Source organism: Podarcis muralis, chromosome 2, assembly GCF_964188315.1.
Source record: "Podarcis muralis chromosome 2, rPodMur119.hap1.1, whole genome shotgun sequence".
Lineage (NCBI taxonomy): Eukaryota > Metazoa > Chordata > Lepidosauria > Squamata > Lacertidae > Podarcis > Podarcis muralis.
In genome coordinates, this window is record NC_135656.1 from 74731819 (window position 1) to 74751746 (window position 19928).

Consider the following 19928-nt stretch of genomic DNA (forward strand, 5'->3'; position numbering starts at 1 on the left):
TTCCCTTTAAAGTGCCTCAACTATCTTAATAAGATTTTTGTGAAGATGATCCCAGACATTTTTAAAATTACCCCCCCCCCAAATATTTCTCAAATATGGCATGTAGTTTCTTTATTTTTTGAACAGTGGAAGCCTATTAAATGGCAGTAAAAACACAAAAACCCTAAAACAATTTGATCATACTATATTAATTTCCCATCTGATTCAACATCCAATCTAGTTCAGCCTTCAGCTTTACTTCACAAGAATATGATTAGCATACTCCTTTCCATACCGCTGAAAACGAAGGATTTCCTTCCTTCTGTTTTGAACTGATATGTGAGAGGAAATCCATAGACGTTTCTGTTTTGAGCAAACTTTTTCCCCCTCAGGATCATTTTTGTACCTCTGCTTTCTCCCCACTTTAAAATATCTGCTGACTGACAATTCATGCTCAGTCAAAGCAATGCTGCTTTTGTATACTTTGGAATAAGAGACTCGCAGCATGCGAAAGCTTTTTCTCTGTTTACGTTTAACTTCTGGTTTTCTTGGATCTGATTCTTAGTAGGCGGTGTTATCTTGAAGAAACAGCATCTTCCACATCTCCCTTTAAGCACTGGGGCTTTTCAATCAAGGCATGGCCATGAAAACTTCTGGCTTCTTCTTTTTATTCTATACAGCATGCTTGATTTCTACAGCTGAAGAGAAAAGCCAGCAGGTAAGTTTGCTGCTGCAGCAGCCTTGGGTATTAGAAGGTGCTATTATATAGGCACTTACTTGGAAGCAAGCGCCATTGAACCCAGGATCAGCCTGTAGTGAAATAGACAACAGCATGTCTAGTATATTGCTGTGAAGTTTTATATTTGAAACCATTAAATCACCTCTGTAATAAAGCTTTGTGGCTGTGGCCGATTACTCAGTTTAAAAAGTGCCTAGCCCAAGTTAAGTTGGCTCTTAAAATAAGTTGGTTATTTTTAATTTGTATTAATCACAGCCACAGATAGAAACAGTCTTCTCTGCGACAGTGCTTACTTTCTCACACAGGTGAGAAGCCTCTTCTAAGACGGTAAATACTTTCCTTAAAAAGTATATAAAATTTGCATGTACACTTCTGACTATGTAATTTATTACAATGTGATTGATTGTAGATTAAGATTTATTTAACTTGGTGTCAACTGCTTGAGTGTTTGTGTGTGTCTGCATTCTTGTGTATGAAAAAATAGTTTGATAAGTAGGGTTAGATCCAGACTAGCCATGAGCACGGTTAAGTTCATGGGATGATCCCAGGGATGGAAGGGAGTAGGAGACAATTTTTGCAGATTGCTCCCCATGCCTACATGCGGCCTCCTAAAAGCTGCTCTAGATGGTTGGAAAGCTCTCTGGAACCATATGGGAGATGGCATGAATGGGGATTTGCAAGGGGAATTGATGGAAACTGTCTACACAAATACACCTCGTCTTCTAGCAGGACCCTGTTAGGTTGGAGTCCCTTCCACAAACACAAGGAGCCCATCCATTCATGGAAGGGACTTCTGGATGCAATTGAGGGGCACATAGATATGAATAGTTACAGATGGGTAGCCGTGTTGGTCTGCCATGGTCAAAACAAAAAAAATTCCTTCCAGTAGCACCTTAAAGACCAACTAAGTTAGTTCTAGGTATGAGCTTTCGTGTGCATGCACACTTCTTCAGATTCTTCAGATGTGTATCTGAAGAAGTGTGCATGCACACGAAAGCTCATACCTAGAACTAACTTAGTTGGTCTTTAAGGTGCTACTGGAAGGAATTTTTTTTGTTATAGATATGAATGAGAGACATATTCAGGAAGGCATTTGCCTCAGCACCGATAGTGGAGAGAAAAATAAATTGAGTACATAGAACAAGAAGAATCGGAATTGATAATGATTTGGTCTTTTCTGTAAGTAGGAAAAACTAATCAAGGACCTTTGCATGCTTATCTGTACGCAGAATAGACTTTAGCTTGTCCATTGTGAAGTGAAAACCTCATAAACTTCCATTTATTTTTTTCATATCACACACTTCTGGAAATTGATTTTATACATGCAACTCAAAATAAACCATAGCTCATTCAAAAAATAAAAAAGAATCACCACGAGGTGGCTGATAATTATAACAAATCAATAACTCCATCCTCTCTATATCCCTGAACAATAATCACCCCAAGAACTGAAGCTGCCGTGCTACGGATCAGCAAACGATGAGAGAAAGAGAAGGCTAGCCATTTCCAGTGAATCAAAAGAAGCGGCTTCCCTGTGTACACTAACATTTCAATCTGTGGGATTTTGTAAATAACAGTATTCAGTCCTGAGGCTTCTCTCGCAATCTGAATATTGGGTTTTAAGTTCATGAGGGGTAGATAGGCGCGTCATTGACTTTTGGTGAATATTGTGAAGAGGTATTGCAGTCCGTTTATATCAGCCAATGCTGAGGTATTACCTGAAGTTATGAATCAATGACACATCGTGTATTTCTGAAATAGGCTACTGCCAGAATCAGAAAACTTACTTAATAAGGTGAACAGTTTGGTCTCCCTGGCTGGTATGTGTATTTTGCTTAGGCGTACATACTTCCTTTGATTTCACTTGAATTATACACTTGCACATATCTGCAGTGTATTGTACAAAACAACAACAACAACAAAAAAGAATATGAAGGTTTGCCTGGACTTTGCACTTGTTGAAAAGTGAAGTATAATATTCTGGCTGGTCACTGTAGGAAACAGATGACTGAGCTAGATAGAAAACTGAACTGCTTGGCCATAACAAGTAAGATTGGTTTGCATGTGCTAAAGGATTACGTTCCTTAGCACACTTACATTTTGTCACGAAGGAGAGCCCCTGGGAATAAGCTATATGGGCAATCATGTATGAGAGACCCCTGGCATGTTTTTCTGGAAAGAAGCACAGCCATGGGAGTGGGTAATCTGGACAGGAAAAACTGCTGGCACAGGTGGGTGGGTGTCTGAAAGTTTTATGCAAGAGGTAACCTGAATTTTAAATGCCACTGGCGGGGGGATAATTGAAATTGGAGAAACATCAGGCAGGATAAATACAATCATTCCATCTTCAGCAGATTTCTCTGCTCCAAATACCCCTACCCCAAAGTGTTTTAATAGTGGTGGAGCTCTGCTGCCTGCTCTTGGACAGCACGTAGTTAGCATCCCCAGCTGCAGTGTAATTATCTGTCAGTGCAAACCTGTACATGCCACTCCAAAGTAGGCCCCACTGAGCTTAATGGAACTACTGACACAAAAGTGATAACTGTATAGGATTGCAGGCTGAATGAAAGCATCTGCATGTGGATAATCAGGGGGCCCTGCTATTGTCAGTGGACTTTTAATGACCTCAAGACAGAGATATAATAGCCGCTGCCTGATCACATTGACAAGCAAGCACCATATAAAGTGTCACAGTGCAGGGACAAGCAGTCTGTGTGTTCCACCACATTTTATTTTCGGTGAAATGTTGGTAAGTGTGCCTGCATCTGTCTAACTGCTTCTGTTCACGTGTGCAAAAAAAGGGAGGAAATTGTGCCTCATAAATGGTTCATTTGCATAGATTTTGTATGGCTCAATCAGCGTTGATCCCACAGGTCTATCAGTTGCCTCTTTTTCTAGACTGGGGATGAGAAATCTGAAAGACAGTGCTTGAAAACCGGTTTCATTTAATGGCTACCATATTGCAGTGCTGTTACGCGCTTAAGAATAATGGTGAATGCTCTTCCCACTTTCCAGTTAAAGTCTAAGCGATGTGACCAGAAGTTTACATATACACGCGATACACCTTGTACCTCTTGTATCGTGGCTTCCAGGCTGCCATGCCCAAAAAGGTGGACAAAATTACTTGGAAAGGATGGGCAGAAGAACTGCAGGTGAGGCCTTTGCTGCTTCTTTCTTTCTTTTTTATTTTATTTTCAGGGTAACATGATGTCGAACCATTGCTTGCTGTTCCCCTGAAGCTTTCTGCTCACTGACACTGAAAGAGCCAATCCACAACATTTTTTTCAAGCTCTAGTATGACAAAGAAGCATAATGCAGGGTTGGGCTATATGCAAATAGGAGGGGGAGATTTGATGCTGACTGTCTCGGTTCATCAGGGGCAGGGGACAAATTTAGATGCTGCTCCAGTGGTGTTTTTGAGTGCACCCCTTGTTTTCTCCTCTGCCAGACTGCTGTCGTTGCTCTTTCAGGTATACACTCAAGCTAGGCGAGACTACTCTTGTACTCCCTGGTTGTGCTCAAATATGTAAGCAGGAATTTGAGGAGAAGCGCTGCTGTCCTGGTTTTTGGGGTCCTGCTTGCTACGGTAAGGCTTTAAATTAAGTGCATTAGATTCCAGTCAGGGATCCTGGAGCTTGAAACATGGTTAGGGCAGGCACCTGGCTCTGAATGCTCAAGCTTTGCAGCCCTCTTGAAACACAGAAGGGAACAGGAGTGTAAAATACTGGCCCCTGTGGGTAGACTGAAAACTCTGCATTGGTCCAACCTACTACAAAAACTGGGAGCCAGACAGACAGACCTTCTCAGTGGCGTAGCGTGGGGGGTGCAGGGGGGGCCGGCCGCACCGGGCGCAACATCTGGGGGGTTAGGGTTAGGGGGCGCAAATCCATGGGTTAGGGGGCGCAAATCCACGGGTTAGGGGGGTGCAAATTACTTGCCTTGCCCCAGGTGCTGACAACCCACGCTACGCCACTGGACCTTCTGCCCTGCCAGGTTGGCAGAACAGAGCAGGGCAGGCTGCACTTCAGGCTCCACTGCGGCCTACTTTTCTGCTCCTATCCAGACACAGCTTTAAGAACAGTTGCCCAGAATGGTCCTGGGTATACCCTTCTACATGCAGGAGTGGAGACTTCCCCTCCATTCCAGTTCACTATGAAGAGCTTGGCCTACATTGTTTGAATAAGCTTAAGAACTCAGTTGCTTTAATAGAAGTGGGGTGCGGGCCATAGTATATCATAAGTACCGGTAATAGGCTCCATAATAATGTAAATAATAGGGCTGCCATACATCCGGATGTTACTGGGATTTCAAAGGCAGGAGTGACACCCAGGGGGAATTTCTGAACACCCCCCCCCCCCCGAATGGTCAATCGAAAAAACATGGTTTTTTGGCATTTTTATAAAAGCTCAACAACTTTGGCGTCTTTTTTGGGAGGTGACCTGGTTTTCACTTTTTGAAAGACAACTCTAGATAATAAAGGGGTGGGTGTGAGGAGAAACCAACACTGATTTTAGTAACTGAAACTGGTCTGCAACTGTGTTTTTGTTTTCCAGAATGCCCTGTTGGATCTGGAAACGTATGCAGTGGTCGGGGGACTTGTTTGGAAGGTTCAACACAGAACGGAACTTGCATCTGTGAGGTAAAAGCGGGGCTGTTTGCAATTAGCAATGGTTGCTGCGTATTTCCTGGGGCTACGGTTGTACATCCAGTCAGGATAAACCAGAGAACGGTGGTCTTCTGGGAAAAGATGTTTGCAAGGTGAAAAACATTGCAAAGGAACAAAGCTAGGGCAACTACAAAGAAAGCATCTTCATCTACAAAGGCCAATTGGCGAGGGCTTCAGATGGGGCAGGTAAGGGACATTTTGACAAAGAAGTAGCAGTAGCAAAGTCATATAGTTAGGGAACCAAGGGCCTCCTTAAATTTGCCAGGCTTTCTGGGTTTTTTAAGTTTTGTGTTTATTCCACTTCAATATGGCTGGTTCTCTTGAAAATAATGGCTCAGTCAGATCCTCAGAATCCCTTTAGAGCTCAGTCGCTCCACAATGTCTCCTACTGAAAATCTTGCCCCAGCCCGCCGAGATTTCCTTCCTGTTATTCAGCTAAAAAAAACCCCATTGCTTTTGGCTGAGGCAATGCCTGTATATTAACGGTGGCTTTTTTCACTGGTAAGGCATTCTTCACATTTTAAGCAGGCTTTGAAAAGGGTACTACAAAAGAGCTCAAAATGCACCTAACCAGATCTAATAGGTTGTTGTATGCTATTGAGAGAAAATTTCAAATATATTGGAAGTTTCTTACGCAGAGGAAATGATTTTTGTTGGGCAGAAGGGTTTTATTTTTTAAGATGAGGTTTCAAAGAATGGACTATCACACATTCACAATCTGTGTGTCTCTAGGTATTTATACTTCCCCCTTTAAAAAGACCACATCTATGTAACAGTAGAACAGTATTTATTTCTCCATTTGGATTAAATACACCTACAGTAGGAATGAAGAACATGTGGCCCTCCAGATGTTGGTGGACTTCTATTCCAGTCACCCCTTACCGTTTGGCCCTGCTGGCTGGGGACTGATTTGACATAGAGCTCAACAACATCTGGAGGGTTATAGGTTCCCCCATCCCTGACCTTCAGACCACATATCACATTTTCTTGCATATATTATGAGCATAGAATTAGGGAAGGATCTGCTTCCTTTCATATGGTCTAGGCTATATTGATAATGCAGAAAGCTTGGATCATGACAGTTCAGTTCATGATAAGTCATTAGAATTGGAGCAGATGATCAGCGTTGTCTTGTTTCTAACCGCTGAAGAATGGCAACGTTCATTACAATGAAATAACCCCTGAAATATGTATAGTCTCTCTTAAAATTTCCTTTAAAAACAGTGATTCCATTCTACAACTTCTCAGGTTTCCTTACTGCATTGTATGTGCATTCTTTAAGTAAGAAAATGTCACCCTAGCACAGATACTGCTAATGAAATGAATTGTCATTTGCTGCTTCCTCATTGGCAAAGGAGGATGGTTTGCCTCTTGTTTGTGGCACAGCATTTTAACAATATTTGAAAAATACTGGCTCTTAATTTAGGGATAGCAATTTCCATCAATTTATCATTTTCCCAGTTTTGAATTCTGTTCTTCACATTGCTGCACATTTTTGTGATTTAAAAAAATGCTTATGGTAATCCCTCAGCATTTTAGTGTGAGTTTCTCCTCATGAATATATTTTTGTATGCAGCTTTGACTTATGTACACATTTGTGCAAGAAATTTTATCTAACACAATGCCTTTTTTGTTATTGTCATTAATAAATTCATTTATGTGAATGCTTTCTCCTAATATCTGCATTTTTGCATTGCGAAATTTAGGTAAGTGCAGATTTTGAACAGTTCTCATATTGGTTCAGCAAGTGTGACTCTGATAGATTTGCCTTTAAAGGTGATCTTAATTCTCAATCAATCTTTATTACGGTCCAGAGACCCAACAAATAGTTACAAAGCAATACGCAATTCATACAACCTACCTCCAGGTTAAACAAGCATTTTGTTCAGAATATAGGGATCATTGGTTCTTGCAACCACCGATAAAAACTTTGCCACTGCTAATGTTCTAGCATTTGTCCGGTCTTCCAATAGTAACCTGACATAGTGAGCCTCTGATTTTCCTGGGAAACTTAATTGAATTTCCCCTCTACCCTAATCTTCACACACTGGCACACACGTGTATTAATTTTATAAATGCACACTTATGTTTGCAGCCCAAAGAGAAATGGCTACGAATCAACATGCAGACCCTGTATATTTGGACTTCCCTTCAAATCATGGTTTTCATTTCTGTATGGCAAACTTATTCTCTGATCAGGCATACTGTCAATGTCTGCCAGCCACAATGACTATGCTCAGCCTCTGCAGCTGGAGGCAGCAATACTTCTGAATCCCAGTTGCTGGAAACCACAGGAAGGGAGAGTGCTCTTGTGACTGGGTCCTGCTTGCATGTTTCCCACAGGCATCTGGGTGGCCACTGTGAGAAGAGGATGCTAGGCTAGCTGGGCCATTGGCCTGATTCAACAAGGACTTATTATGTTCTTACTGTGAACAAAAAATTCCAGGTTGGCCTTGATGGATTTGTGCACTTCCAAAGAATGAGCTTCAATCTGAATACAAGCCCAAAATGGGTCATTTGAATCATTCCTTATTTGTATGGAAACAAAAAAAATGCACTTCCTTTTATCTGTTTCTGCTTACTTCAGGAGAAATGTTACTTTCATAGATTTGCCCCCCCCTTTTTGTCTCATGTGCATCCTGTGTTTATTCTATTTATTTTCTTTAACAAAAACATTTTCATCCTGCCTTTCCATAATTGCTCGAGTCAGCCATCCATGTCATAAAAACAACACAAAGGATAAAAACTAAGAGAACCAAGCCAAACCAATGTGTAGGTCACTGGCTTCAAGTGGCATGGCAGCCCCTTGGGGCTAACTTCCCTTTCATAAAATGTTTGTCAGACACAAGAAAATTATACTAATAACAGTGCCTTCTTCTCAAGAAAAACAAACTAATTGGCACAATTTTGGAATCACTAAGTGTGCAAACAGGTGATTGACAACTTGTATAGATAGAATCTCTCATTCCCTTTGTGTATGTGACAAGTCCAAGGTGACTTTTACATCTGGATGTCAAGCAAGGCTGTTGCAATGTAAGGATCATGGAAGTGCCAATGTAAAAAGTTGTTCTTTTTAATTCATTTAGGAGAAGTATAGCGGCTATGCATGCCAAGACTGCCTGGATGAAACACGTTTTGGCCCTGATTGTCAATCCGGTAAGCTGCTTGACTTAAAAGTGAAATTATTTAACTGTAATGAGTGACCCATTCTCAGCTGTAGGATAACTGCTGGGGTAGGCAGAGGAGATCCATGTGGACAGGAAATGACTGCAGTATTTTTGGGTAGGATCATCTTAGTTGATTTGGGAGACAGGAACCACAAACTCAGTGAGTGTGGAAATCCCTCCTTTCTCTTCTCTGTGTCCTGGTAATGCCCTGGATGGGACACAAATATACTTTTATTCTCCAGACAATGTTGCTTCATCATCATTTTCTCTCGCATAGTATGTGAGTGTCAACACGGGATCTGCAACCGTGGACCTTCTGGAGATGGAAGCTGTACCTGCTACGCTGGCTATACTGGCCCAAAATGTGACCAAGGTGTGTACTTTCCGCATGTCCTTTCTCACAAGATTCCTTAAAGAAAAACTCCACACAGAACAAATGTAGGGAAAATAAACACTTTATGCCATCTTTATGCTTTTGCAAATATTGTATTACATTATTTATTTATTTATTTATTTATTTATTTATTTATTTATTTGAAAAATACTGTTGAATAGCTTCCAGGATTGGACTACATATATTTACATTTAATAGTGTGGATCATAATGTTGGAGTCTCACAACTGTGGTCTTAACTGGGAATTCTACACAATTGGGGTGTGTACAAAAGAACCAATTTAAGCTAAATGATTAGAATGGTAGTTCTTCTCAGTTGGGATTTTTCTTGTGTTTGTTTTCAAATAATATGTCCCAAGAATATATAATATAGTTGTGCTACACTTAGGGATGTTCAAGGATTTCATTTGGTCTGCGTTTTAAGTGAGGTGGCTTCGTTAGCATTTTATGGACTAATACTGTCGTAAATTTCATGATTCAAATTTTGTCAGTGCAAAAAAGATATCAAAATGCATACAAAAATATGCATTTTGGGATAAAACGTGTGCAAAAATAATGTGAATGTTTGTGAAATGGGTCAGTAGAGACTTAAGAATGAATGAATGAATGAATGAATGAATGAATGCATGTGAAACTGACATAGACCAGAACTAGACCTCTAGCTGTATCTGGGGTGAAGTCCATAAATTATGGATCTATGTCTGGTTCTCTCTCTGGATGATGAATATCTCGTCAAAGATTTACTTTCTCTACAATAATTCTGGACAGGCTTTGTGAGGAATGTTCACCTTTGCAAACTTGCTAAAATGGCAGGATGATGCAGGTGGCAGTTGTTTTGCCCCCTCTTTAATCATATCTGCTTAAGAAAGAATTTGCCAGAACTTGCCATTTGAAACTTAAAACGTTGGGGTGCCTGCCTGCAAGTAGACCTACTATCCACAATGAAGCACACTGTGCTGGAGTGCTTCTTGACCAGTAATTTCTGGGCTGTTCTTGTTAAGGTGTGAGGAGTTTGTGGATGCAGTGGAAAGGGACAAGAAAGGGTTACGTTAAGCTAATTTTTGGGTGTGTTTGTTCTGCACCTGCAACTAGTTAAGCATGTGAGAGGGACTCAGGACAATCTAAATACACTTCAGTTTGAAGCAAGCTTGCTCTTGGCCTCTGCCCTTGGCCAGAGCCTGGGTCGGAACACTGCAAGGAGACTGTATGTTGCCGGAAAGACCGTAGACCAGGCATAGGCAAACTCTGGCCCTCCAGATGTTTGGGACTACAATTCCCATCATCCCTAGCTAACAGGACCAGTGGTCAGGGATGATGGGAATTGTAGTCCCAAACATCTGGAGGGCCGGAGTTTGCCTATGCCTGCCGTAGACTACAACTGTATGTAGCTTCTAAGCTTTGGAACTGCATTATGCTGCCAGTAAAAGAACTCACACTACCTAGAACTGTCTGGTGTTTTTTTTCTATTTCATTGGCACGCTCCTTGGCTTGTGAGAACTGCAGAAACACACACACACACCAATAACTGGGTAAGGAAGGGCAACTAAGCAGTTCCTGACATAGTCGTAGCATGTATTCAGGGCAGGAACTTATGCTTGGAAATGTCACAAATGTGGCTGATGCGTCCACATTTATTGCATGACCTGGCTTGACTGTCATGGGCATTTCCTTAGTAATCAAGTACTAACTGCCATGTGAATTTATGCCTAGACAAACATCTTACAATGTCGTGTCCTACCTACCCTCTCCCCCCCTCCCCGACACTTTATAATTTCCCTTTGGCCATGGAGCCCAAACTCAGGTCCTTCACATCCCAGGCAAGAGCTGTGTATTTTTGTTTGTTGTTTTTTCATTTGGCTTTTATTGACTACTCTACCTAATAGAACTAAACTGTCTCAGGACCCATCCCTCCCTTTTCAGACCCAATAAAAATTGTGTCTATTCTACTGATTGTGTCTATATGTAAATAGCTAGTATTCTTTTTTAAAAAAAACACAGCAAGAGCATGGGAAATTAAGAATGAACAAGCTGGAAAAAGATACTGAGGTGCAATCATAACATAACATAAAACATAACATAACATAACATAACATAACATAACATAACATAACATAACATAACATAACATAACATAACATAACATGCAACTGTGGATCTTGGGCCTAGATGTGTCCTTAGATATGCTAGATACTCATGCAGACCAGAATCCTGTGAGCCCTTAGTTGTGAGTGAACACACTGAGGCTTACTTACACAAGTGTACCCAAGGGGCTGAAAGCCACATATTTTCCTTGGATGCCCAGTTTAAAATATCTCTGTTTTAAACATTTCAGAACTTCTCAACTGCGGAGGTGTAATCTGCGAAGCCAATTCCATTTGTGTGGTGAAGGGTGGGCAGTCGAGGTGTGAATGTCTGCCAGGGTACAAGAAAAATGGAATTTACTGTCAAGGTGAGAGGCAATGTGTGGTATTTGAGTAGCACTTTATAGTGTTCAAAGCCCTTCACATGCATTTATAGCAAATGTATACTAATTAAACCTATGACAGCTTCAGTAAAATGATAATGCAATTGAATAATAAAAATAAAAAAACAAGCCAACCACCTGTTCTGTAGGCCTACTGAAATAACAATGTCTAAACAGCTTTCAGGAAGCTGAGTATCGAATTACCTCCCCAAATTTCCCTGAGGAAAGTTCTAAAGTGTGAATGCTACTGCTGAAAAAGTCCTTCCTCCTCATTTCCACCAATCTAACTTGAGACAAGGAAGGGCCTCAGGATAGAAACTTATTCAAAAGATCCCGAAAGAAGGGGAGCTAGTAAGAGAGAAGTGTTGCTGTATGGAATCAAGGCCCAGGCCATTTAGGGCTGTAAACTCAACAAAATCACTACGAATTGTGCTTGGAAAAATATCTTTGGAACCAATGCATTTGTTAAAACACGAGTGCTGATGTGTTTCCTTTGGCTCATCCATGAAAATTAACCCAGTCTCCACATCTTGAACTAACTGAAGTTGAACAATTTTCTCATTTAGAGGATATCATTGTAGTCCAGTCTGGCATGTATCAAGGAATGACCAGGATAAACAGTTGCCTCAAATACTACCTGTGGATCCAGGAGCAAGGGCTGGAACAGCACTCCAAAGCAATGCACCCAATCTTTATTTAGGCTTCTGTTAGGTAACCTCCCCTTTTGGATTGAGCTTTAGCTTATTCACCCTCACTCACTCCCTCATTGACTCCAGTCACTTATTCAGAACTTCCACACACTCACCCAGCCCTGTTAAAAGGAAGTAGAACTGAGTGTCATCCCAAAACAGCTAGACAGCTGCTCCCTACATTCATGTAGATGTTGAAAGGCATGGGGTCAAGTTCAAAGCTTTCTGAAGATCATTGTATAAATCCCTTGGGACCAAGGCATCAGTTCCCTAGCACTGCCGCTGAGGCCTGATAGAACCACCAGAAAGTGATGTCATTGGCCAAATCAGTGACTGCAGTGCCAAGATCTTGACCTGGTTGATATTAGCTTTGGTGAGGTACATGTTGCACAGATGAAGGGGACGCTTTCAAATTAGATCACGTCTACTGAATTTCATCAAAACAATTATCCAAGTACATGCTACCCCTTCCATTGGTTGACTGTGTACTGCACAGCCTTTAAGTTCTGGGGGCTAGGCATCTTTATCCAGTCTATCATTTACCCATAATATCCCTCATTTACCTTTTTTTCCAGACCAGGATCCTTGCAGCTCCTACCCATGCTCCTCGTTTGCAACTTGCAAGACTCTTGGGCCAAACAAGTATGAGTGTACTTGCAAAGCTGGGTACCTCGGAAATGGGAAGATTTGCCAACCCATAAATCCTTGTCTCACTGATAATGGAGGCTGCCCTAGAAATTCTTCCTTGTGTAGCTATATAAGACCAGGAGAGGTAAGATGATTAATTGCAGTTAGGTTTGCTAATAATGTGCAGTAATAACAACAATAATAATAATAACAACAACAACAACAATAATTTTTATTTATACCCCGCCCTCCCTAGCCAAGTCTGGGCTCAGGGCGGCTAACAAGCAATAATAAAAACAAGTTGAATGAATACAACTTAAAAACAAGAGTAAAATACAACATTAAAATATTGAAACATTAAAATATTAAAATGCAGCCTCATCACAGGAGGAGAAAGGAAAAAGGAAAAAGAAAGAAGGGGAGGGAATCAAATTGGCTCCAAGCCAAAGGCCAGGCGGAACAACTCTGTCTTACAGGCCCTGTGGAAAGAAATCAGATCCTGCAGGGCCCTGGTCTCATGAGGCAGAGCATTCCACCAGGCCGGAGCCAGTGTTGAAAAGGCCCTGGCTCTGGTCGAAGCTAATCTAACTTCCTTAGGGCCCGGGATCACTAGGGTGTTGCTATTTATGGACCTTGAGGCTCTCCGTGGGGCATACCGGGAGAGGCAATTCCGTAGGTACGAGGGTCCTAGGCCGTGAAGGGCTTTAAAGGTCAAAACCAGCACCTTAAATCTGACCCTGTATTCCACCGGGAGCCAGTGCAGCTGGAAAAGCACTGGGTGAATATGCTCCCATGGCAGAGACCCCATACAGTCAGATATATTGGCTACCACAAGACCACACAGGTTCAGCTGTTACTGTTCTGCCCTAAAAGCAAATGACACTGTGTGCAGTTTTCTAGATAGTTTTCAAAATGCCTGTAGATGATACTTCCAAGAAATGGAAGGGATAAAACCACTTGAGAGCTGAATAATTTATCAGCGGAGAATAAGTCTTTGTGGATTACTTCAGTGGTCACACTCTACAGTACAGATTACTAGAGAGTCACACTCTGTGCAACAAAGAGTAGTCAGCTTGCAATAAGGATCTTTTAAGTTTGCATGTTCCAAAGTGCAGAAAGTTTCCAGAGAAAGGTGGGAGTGAAACTAGACCCAGCCAAGACCATCTCTTGGCGCCATTGTTGGGAAAGGTGCAGGTAGCCCACTCTACGTGTCTTTGGTGTAATTTCTTATGGTATGTTCTCAAGCATAGGTTTGTCTGCAAAAAAGAAAAAAAGGGGGGGGGGGAAGCATCATAAGCACTTGTTTGAAACACTTGCCTCAACATACATGTTTATTTCATGCTGAAGTGCATGTTGGTTTGGAAGTTAGTCCCACTGTGTTTATTGGGGCTTCATCCCTAGTAAGTATGTTTTCAGATGGCAGTCAGAATGGTCTTTTGAGGTTCAAAATCGTTACTCAGGACCACCAGCTGCTGCCATGTGCCCCATTACACAATGGACTATTAGCTTGTACTTTTAATAATAGTATCCCAAAGTTGAAATACGTTCACGGAGTATCAGTGATATTTTATGGATGCTTTTATTGATACTGGCCACTTACCATCTTGCTGGTGAGTGGCGGTTGCGGCTCGGACGTGCGACGCCATTTTAGGATATTCTTTCCGTCCTCTCCAGCTGCCACGAAGGCTCAGGGGTTCCCGCCAAACTCATCCTTCAAACGAGCCAATCTGCAGTGGGGTGGGGCACGGCCATTTACTTAGCCCGGGGGCTGGGAGCGTCACTCACCCTTCCCCTCCCTTCATTAATAGTTGATTACTGCTCTCACCATTTCTTTTCAGCTAGGAGCGCTTTGCTGTGGTCTTTTGGCAGTTGCCGTATTCGGAGCCAGAAAGGAATTTCCCCTGCTCTGCAGGTTTCACCTTTCCCATAGCACTAGTCACAACTTTGGTAGTTTAGGCCTTGGGCAGAATCCTAGAGTCTTCCATCCAATCGGGGTGTGGTGAAGTGATGAATCACCCACCCCTTGTTCCCTGTGATGGTGATAACAGGCTACCCCGTTAGAAGGGTCCGAAGGGAAGTCTCTGTCCAAAGAGCCAATTGCGTAGGGTTAGTTTTTTGATGTTGAGCTTCAGACCATATTTTGCGCTCTCCTCTTTCACCCTCATTAAAAGGTTCTTTAATTCCTCCTCACTTTCTGCCATCAAGGTTGTGTCATCTGCATATCTGAGGTTGTTGATATTTCTTCCGGCAATCTTAATTCCAGCTAGGGATTCATCCAGCCCAACAAAATTGCTCCTCTGGTGTCTCTTTCCTTAGGCACGTTGTCTGTGTAAGCCAGGATTCATCAGGCATGGTGATAAAGATTGCTTCAGCATCCTTTCATGTCAGCCGCATAACTGTGACAGATCTGCAAAGTGTGAGATTGACCCAGATGCTTCAATAAGGTAAGCTTTTCAGGAACACATTATGAAGGCTGAGGTGGGGGAAACTGTTCTGTAGCTATAGTGTTCCTTTGCTCAATTTTAACTGCTGGAGAAAAGGCATGCATATAGGATAAAAGGAAGAACAGAGGTTAAAGGCTAATAATCAGGAGGGGAGGAAGGTGGGGGAAAGTTTTCCCAAAAGGTTCTGCAGGTTCAGAACCACTCCCACCAATAACAATAACTCACAGAAATCAACAATACAAGGACAATGCAATAAGAGCAAAGAAAAGCAACCATTATCTAAAGAGTCTTGAAAAATTCCAGAATAAAATAAAGGCAAAAGGAACAAAGTAACTACAGTTTTGCTAATGTGCTGTGTGATTTATAAGCAAGCAAGAAGCAACAAAAGAACATTAATGTGAATTGAACCCTAGGATTATCTTGATTTTACTGCAGCTTTCAATTGACACTGGCTATATTTATTGCATCTGTTATCATATTATTGTTGCGTAGTTAAGTTAAATGATGTCACAAGCTACTGTGAACATTTAAAGATTGATAAGCAATGTTTAATTTAATTATTTCTGTTAAGTGTTGAATGCTACCCCTATCTCTGAGCCATGTGAAATTCCAGGGGTTCCTGCTGCTTACCCAGCGTTCAGCTTTCTCAGAATGAGGGACAGTGGAGACGGTAGTGTCTTTAGGATATTTGGTTTATTTAAACATTTATGCAATCTGAGCCTGAGATGGAGGAGTTCTCCAACATTCACACTCAAAGGGGGTCTTGCCTCTTGATTCAAGTAGAAATCAAACACGGCTCTGACCTTCTGCCTTCCTAGCCTGCTGCCTTGCTTCCAGCTTCTATGTAACATAAAACTCTACTCTGAACTCTGGCCTTTGTCCTTCTCACCCACAACCAGGTGGGGGGGGGCACCCATTTGTAATCTGGCACAGAACCACTTCCTTTCTTACCTTAGCGACCCAAACTTAGGCCTGGCTAGTCCAGCAATTTAAACCTTGCTGGATCCAGGAATTGGAAGGGACTCAGGCATACAGCTTAATTCCCCCCCCCAACTCACAACACTATTAAAATGTCCATTGTCCGTCCCATGGTGCATGTGGCTCCGGCATTGCTATAAATCTGTGTGACTTAGTTACAACCAGGCTTGATAACTGAGCAGCTTACAGGGGTGGGGGGGACCATTCTCATTCTTCTCTTATATTGATCAGATGTACCTGCAAAGATGGAGAAATTGGAGATGGCAGGAAGTGTTACAAAACCTTCCTGGGGGAGATCTCTTCTGTGAATGTGGTAGGGAGAAACGCCAGGACAATGAGCCATGCAATCAACATGTTTGGTAAGTTTCTTCAGTGTTTGTTTGATTATGCATCTGGAAGTATTTTAATTATGTATTTCAGAACATAATTAAAATATTTTTTGGTGGCCATTTCAGGTTCATTTCACCAAACAGGTCCTGTCAGCAGCAATGATGGGGAACCAAGACAGTTATGTGGGTGACTCTTCGGTAGATGGGCCAAATTATGATCAACTGCTATTATCAGAGTTATTATTTATCTTATTTACAATATTATATTTTAATTATTTATAATAAGCATTATAGTATTATAATATTTGTTGATTATGTTACCGCTTTACAGATTTATTTTTTTATTATGTATGCAGCTGTAGGTGCTTTAGACAGAGAAGTGGGGTAGAAATGTATAAAATAAGCTCAAATAAAGAAAATTTAAACTGGGAAAATGGCACAGGTGAAAACATTCTCCATTGTTCTTCAGGGTAGTGATGGGGGCGGCTGCTTTTAAGAAAACAAAAAGGAATGTGAGGCAATCTATAATGGGATCTCTCTTTAGTACTAAAAAAAGTGAAAGTTGTTCACCTCTGCCTGAAGATACAGTTTAGCATAAATATTCTGCCAAATCTAATCAGGTCTGTCACAATCTATTATACTAATTGTTTTTCTTGGGGGGGGGGGGTTGTCTTTTACAGAGATGGGTTGTTCGTTTCTCCTGGAAAACCATGGGCCTTTAACTGTGCTTGTGCCAGCCAATCTTTACTATGACAGAATGGAGTTAAATGTAAGCGCTGGTGTCTGTTGGTAAATATTGCTACTTCTGAAATTGGTCTTTACGGAAAAGGGGGACGGTCATCCACACTTTTTCCTTGTTTTGGTTCCGGCCAATATCATGCCTAACCCAGCAGTCTGTTCTCAGAGTGGCCAGCCAGAGGCCCATGGGAAGCCTGAAAGCTGCACCCATGGGCAAAGCACTCTCCCTGCTTGGGATGCCAGTAACTGGTGTCCAGTGACAGTGGAGGCAAAACATAGCCATCATGGCGAGTAGCCACTGAGAGCCTTATCCTCCATGAACTCATCTACCAATCCTGTTTTAAAGCCATGCAAGTTGTTGGGCCATGTGAAGAAGTACTTTATTTTTTCTGTCCTGGATTGTCCAACATTCAGCTTCTTTGGATGCCCCCAAGTTCCAATACTATGGGAGAGGTTTCTCCAAACCATGCATAATCTTCAACACTTTTATCAGGTCCTCCTGTTACTCACCTTTCTTTTAAACTTAAAAAGGCCCTTTCCTCATAGGGGACTTGCTCAACTCCCTTGATCATTTTAGATGCCTTTTTCTGAACCTTTCCCAACCTTACAAATCCTTTTTGCCTTGTGAAGACTAGAACTCTACGCAGTATTCCAAGTGCGGTCACACCATAGATTTGTTTATGGTATTGGCGATTTTATTTTCAATCTTGTCCTTAAGGTCCTCCAGCCCTCAGTGACATCTTCAGCAACCTACTAACCCCTAGTTTGTGTTCCTAGTTGGACACCACCAGTTCAGACAGTTAATTGAATTTGCCATTTCACTTCTCATTTGCTTTGTTTGTAGAGATTCTTTTGGAGCTCCTCACAATCTCTTTTTGCTTCAACCACCCTGAACAATTTGGTATCATCAGCAAACTTGGCTACTTTACTATATATCATCAAGTTGAAAAGCACAGCCCTCAGTGCTAGTCCTTTGAGGACTCTGCTTTTTACCACCCTTCATCAGGAGCACTACCTATTTATTCCAACTCTGCTTCCTGTTTCTAAACCACTTAACTGATCCGCAAGAGGACATCTCCTTTTACAGTCCATGACAATTTCACGCCAGGGTTCCATTTCTTGCCCAACCACCACCATGCCCTGGTGGAGCGCGTGTAAGTTTGCCCCACCCTGTTATACCTGCCACCGTTATGCCCTGTTCATGATGTGTTGCTGAGTGACATTTTTGCTCACTTCTGGGTTTGGTGTGGCACAATTGTTTGTCTTTTGTACGCACGTTTATTGGTCTTTACCTGTATTCCACGACTGCTAAGCTTACTCAAAAGACTGAGGTGAGGGACTTTACCAAAAGCTTTTTCAAATTCTAAATACAACCCATTCAACAAACATACCCAGTGATATTAAAAGTTCCTCCTTCTACATTTGGCTTGTTTGTTTGCTTTTTGCCATCCTGAAGAGGAATAAAATTATGGTGAATATAGCCTATTTTAGCTACTTAAAACATAAATATTAATCATTCCTTCTTATTTGTTTTTTAGCCCTCCAAGCCCAGAAATGTAAATGTAAATATTAATCATTCCTTCTTATTTGTTTTTTAACCCTCCAAGCCCAGAAATGTAAATGGATATTAGGGCAAATAAGAGAGGCTGTTCAAGAGGTGATAAAAATACCCCCTCCCTCATCAGACAGCAATAAAATGTGCTGAATCTGCAAAGAGGAAGATAGAGCCCTTAAAATCCTCAGCACCTCAGTAGAACTCTGCCCACATTAGTAGTGATGCTGCAATTAGGAACATATGAAGAGTCTGCTAGATCAGACTCTAGTCCAGCAACCTGGTCTCTCCTCTTGGTCTCTTGCAGTGAAAACTAAAAGTAATTTTTGGGCTGCAACCCTAACCCCACTTATCTGGGAGTAAATTCCATTGAACTCAGTGGGACCTCTGAGTAGACGTTAGGATTGCACTGTGAATTAGTCAGTCAAATGTTTATTATTTGTAGCCAATAAGTATTACAATATAAATCTCAAGAAAACAGGACAAGCTAAGAGTAAGTTAAAACCTGTCATGTCAATTTTCAGAACTCCAAATTATCAGAACTTAAAACTGCAACATTCCCCAAATCATTTTGATTGAAGAAAAGAAGTCAACGCTTGGCAGTCAACGCTGTTTTGGTCCAAACAAAACACTTTTTGTACTGTGGAATTGGAAATGCTATTATAAAAAACAGCATGAGTAAACATAAACAGTTCTGGTTTTTTATATCCTATTTTGTCTCCTCAAAGGAAACCCTTGCAAATAATTTATGCAAACTGCACATAATCCCTGGGCTGCATTTAATGGATCATACCGAAAAGGACCTGTGGACATTAGCTGGTCCGAAAGTGATATTCTCCAGTCAGGTAAAATAAGATAATGGGAAGGTTATTTCTAATCCTGGTTTGAAATTCTAAAAACTGGACTGTAGGTCTATCCTGACATTGCTTCATTCCACCCCCCTCCACCCAGTTATTTCTGTCATGCTTCAAGTCTTAAACTCTGTTTTAAATGCCTTCAGATGCATTCCTCTGGAATTGTCCAAGTGTAGCTTCCTATTTTGCTCAGTATATTTGCCACTTCACATGGGTTTAGTGCAAAGTATTTTATTACCTTGGCTTTTGGATTGTTTTCAGATGCAGTATTTTCCCCTGTGTAAATCAACAATTCCTGGTTGTTCTTTT

The 19928-nt window shown here is 41.5% G+C and overlaps 1 protein-coding gene across 2 annotated transcripts in view; it reads left to right on the plus strand.

Annotated features, from left to right (window-relative positions):
* Positions 1-324: 324 nt before the first annotated feature.
* STAB1 (stabilin 1) overlaps positions 325-19928 on the plus strand; it is a 92135-nt gene continuing 72531 nt past the window's right edge. For both annotated transcript variants that reach the window (XM_028718777.2, XM_028718778.2), the window contains exons 1-12: positions 325-697; positions 3734-3870; positions 4189-4304; positions 5272-5357; positions 8471-8540; positions 8829-8924; positions 11277-11393; positions 12673-12869; positions 15041-15168; positions 16378-16505; positions 17156-17244; positions 19494-19610. In XM_028718777.2, coding sequence (XP_028574610.2) covers positions 617-697; positions 3734-3870; positions 4189-4304; positions 5272-5357; positions 8471-8540; positions 8829-8924; positions 11277-11393; positions 12673-12869; positions 15041-15168; positions 16378-16505; positions 17156-17244; positions 19494-19610 — 1362 coding nt within the window. In that variant the 5' untranslated portion in view covers positions 325-616. The remainder of the gene's footprint in view (positions 698-3733; positions 3871-4188; positions 4305-5271; positions 5358-8470; positions 8541-8828; positions 8925-11276; positions 11394-12672; positions 12870-15040; positions 15169-16377; positions 16506-17155; positions 17245-19493; positions 19611-19928) is intronic.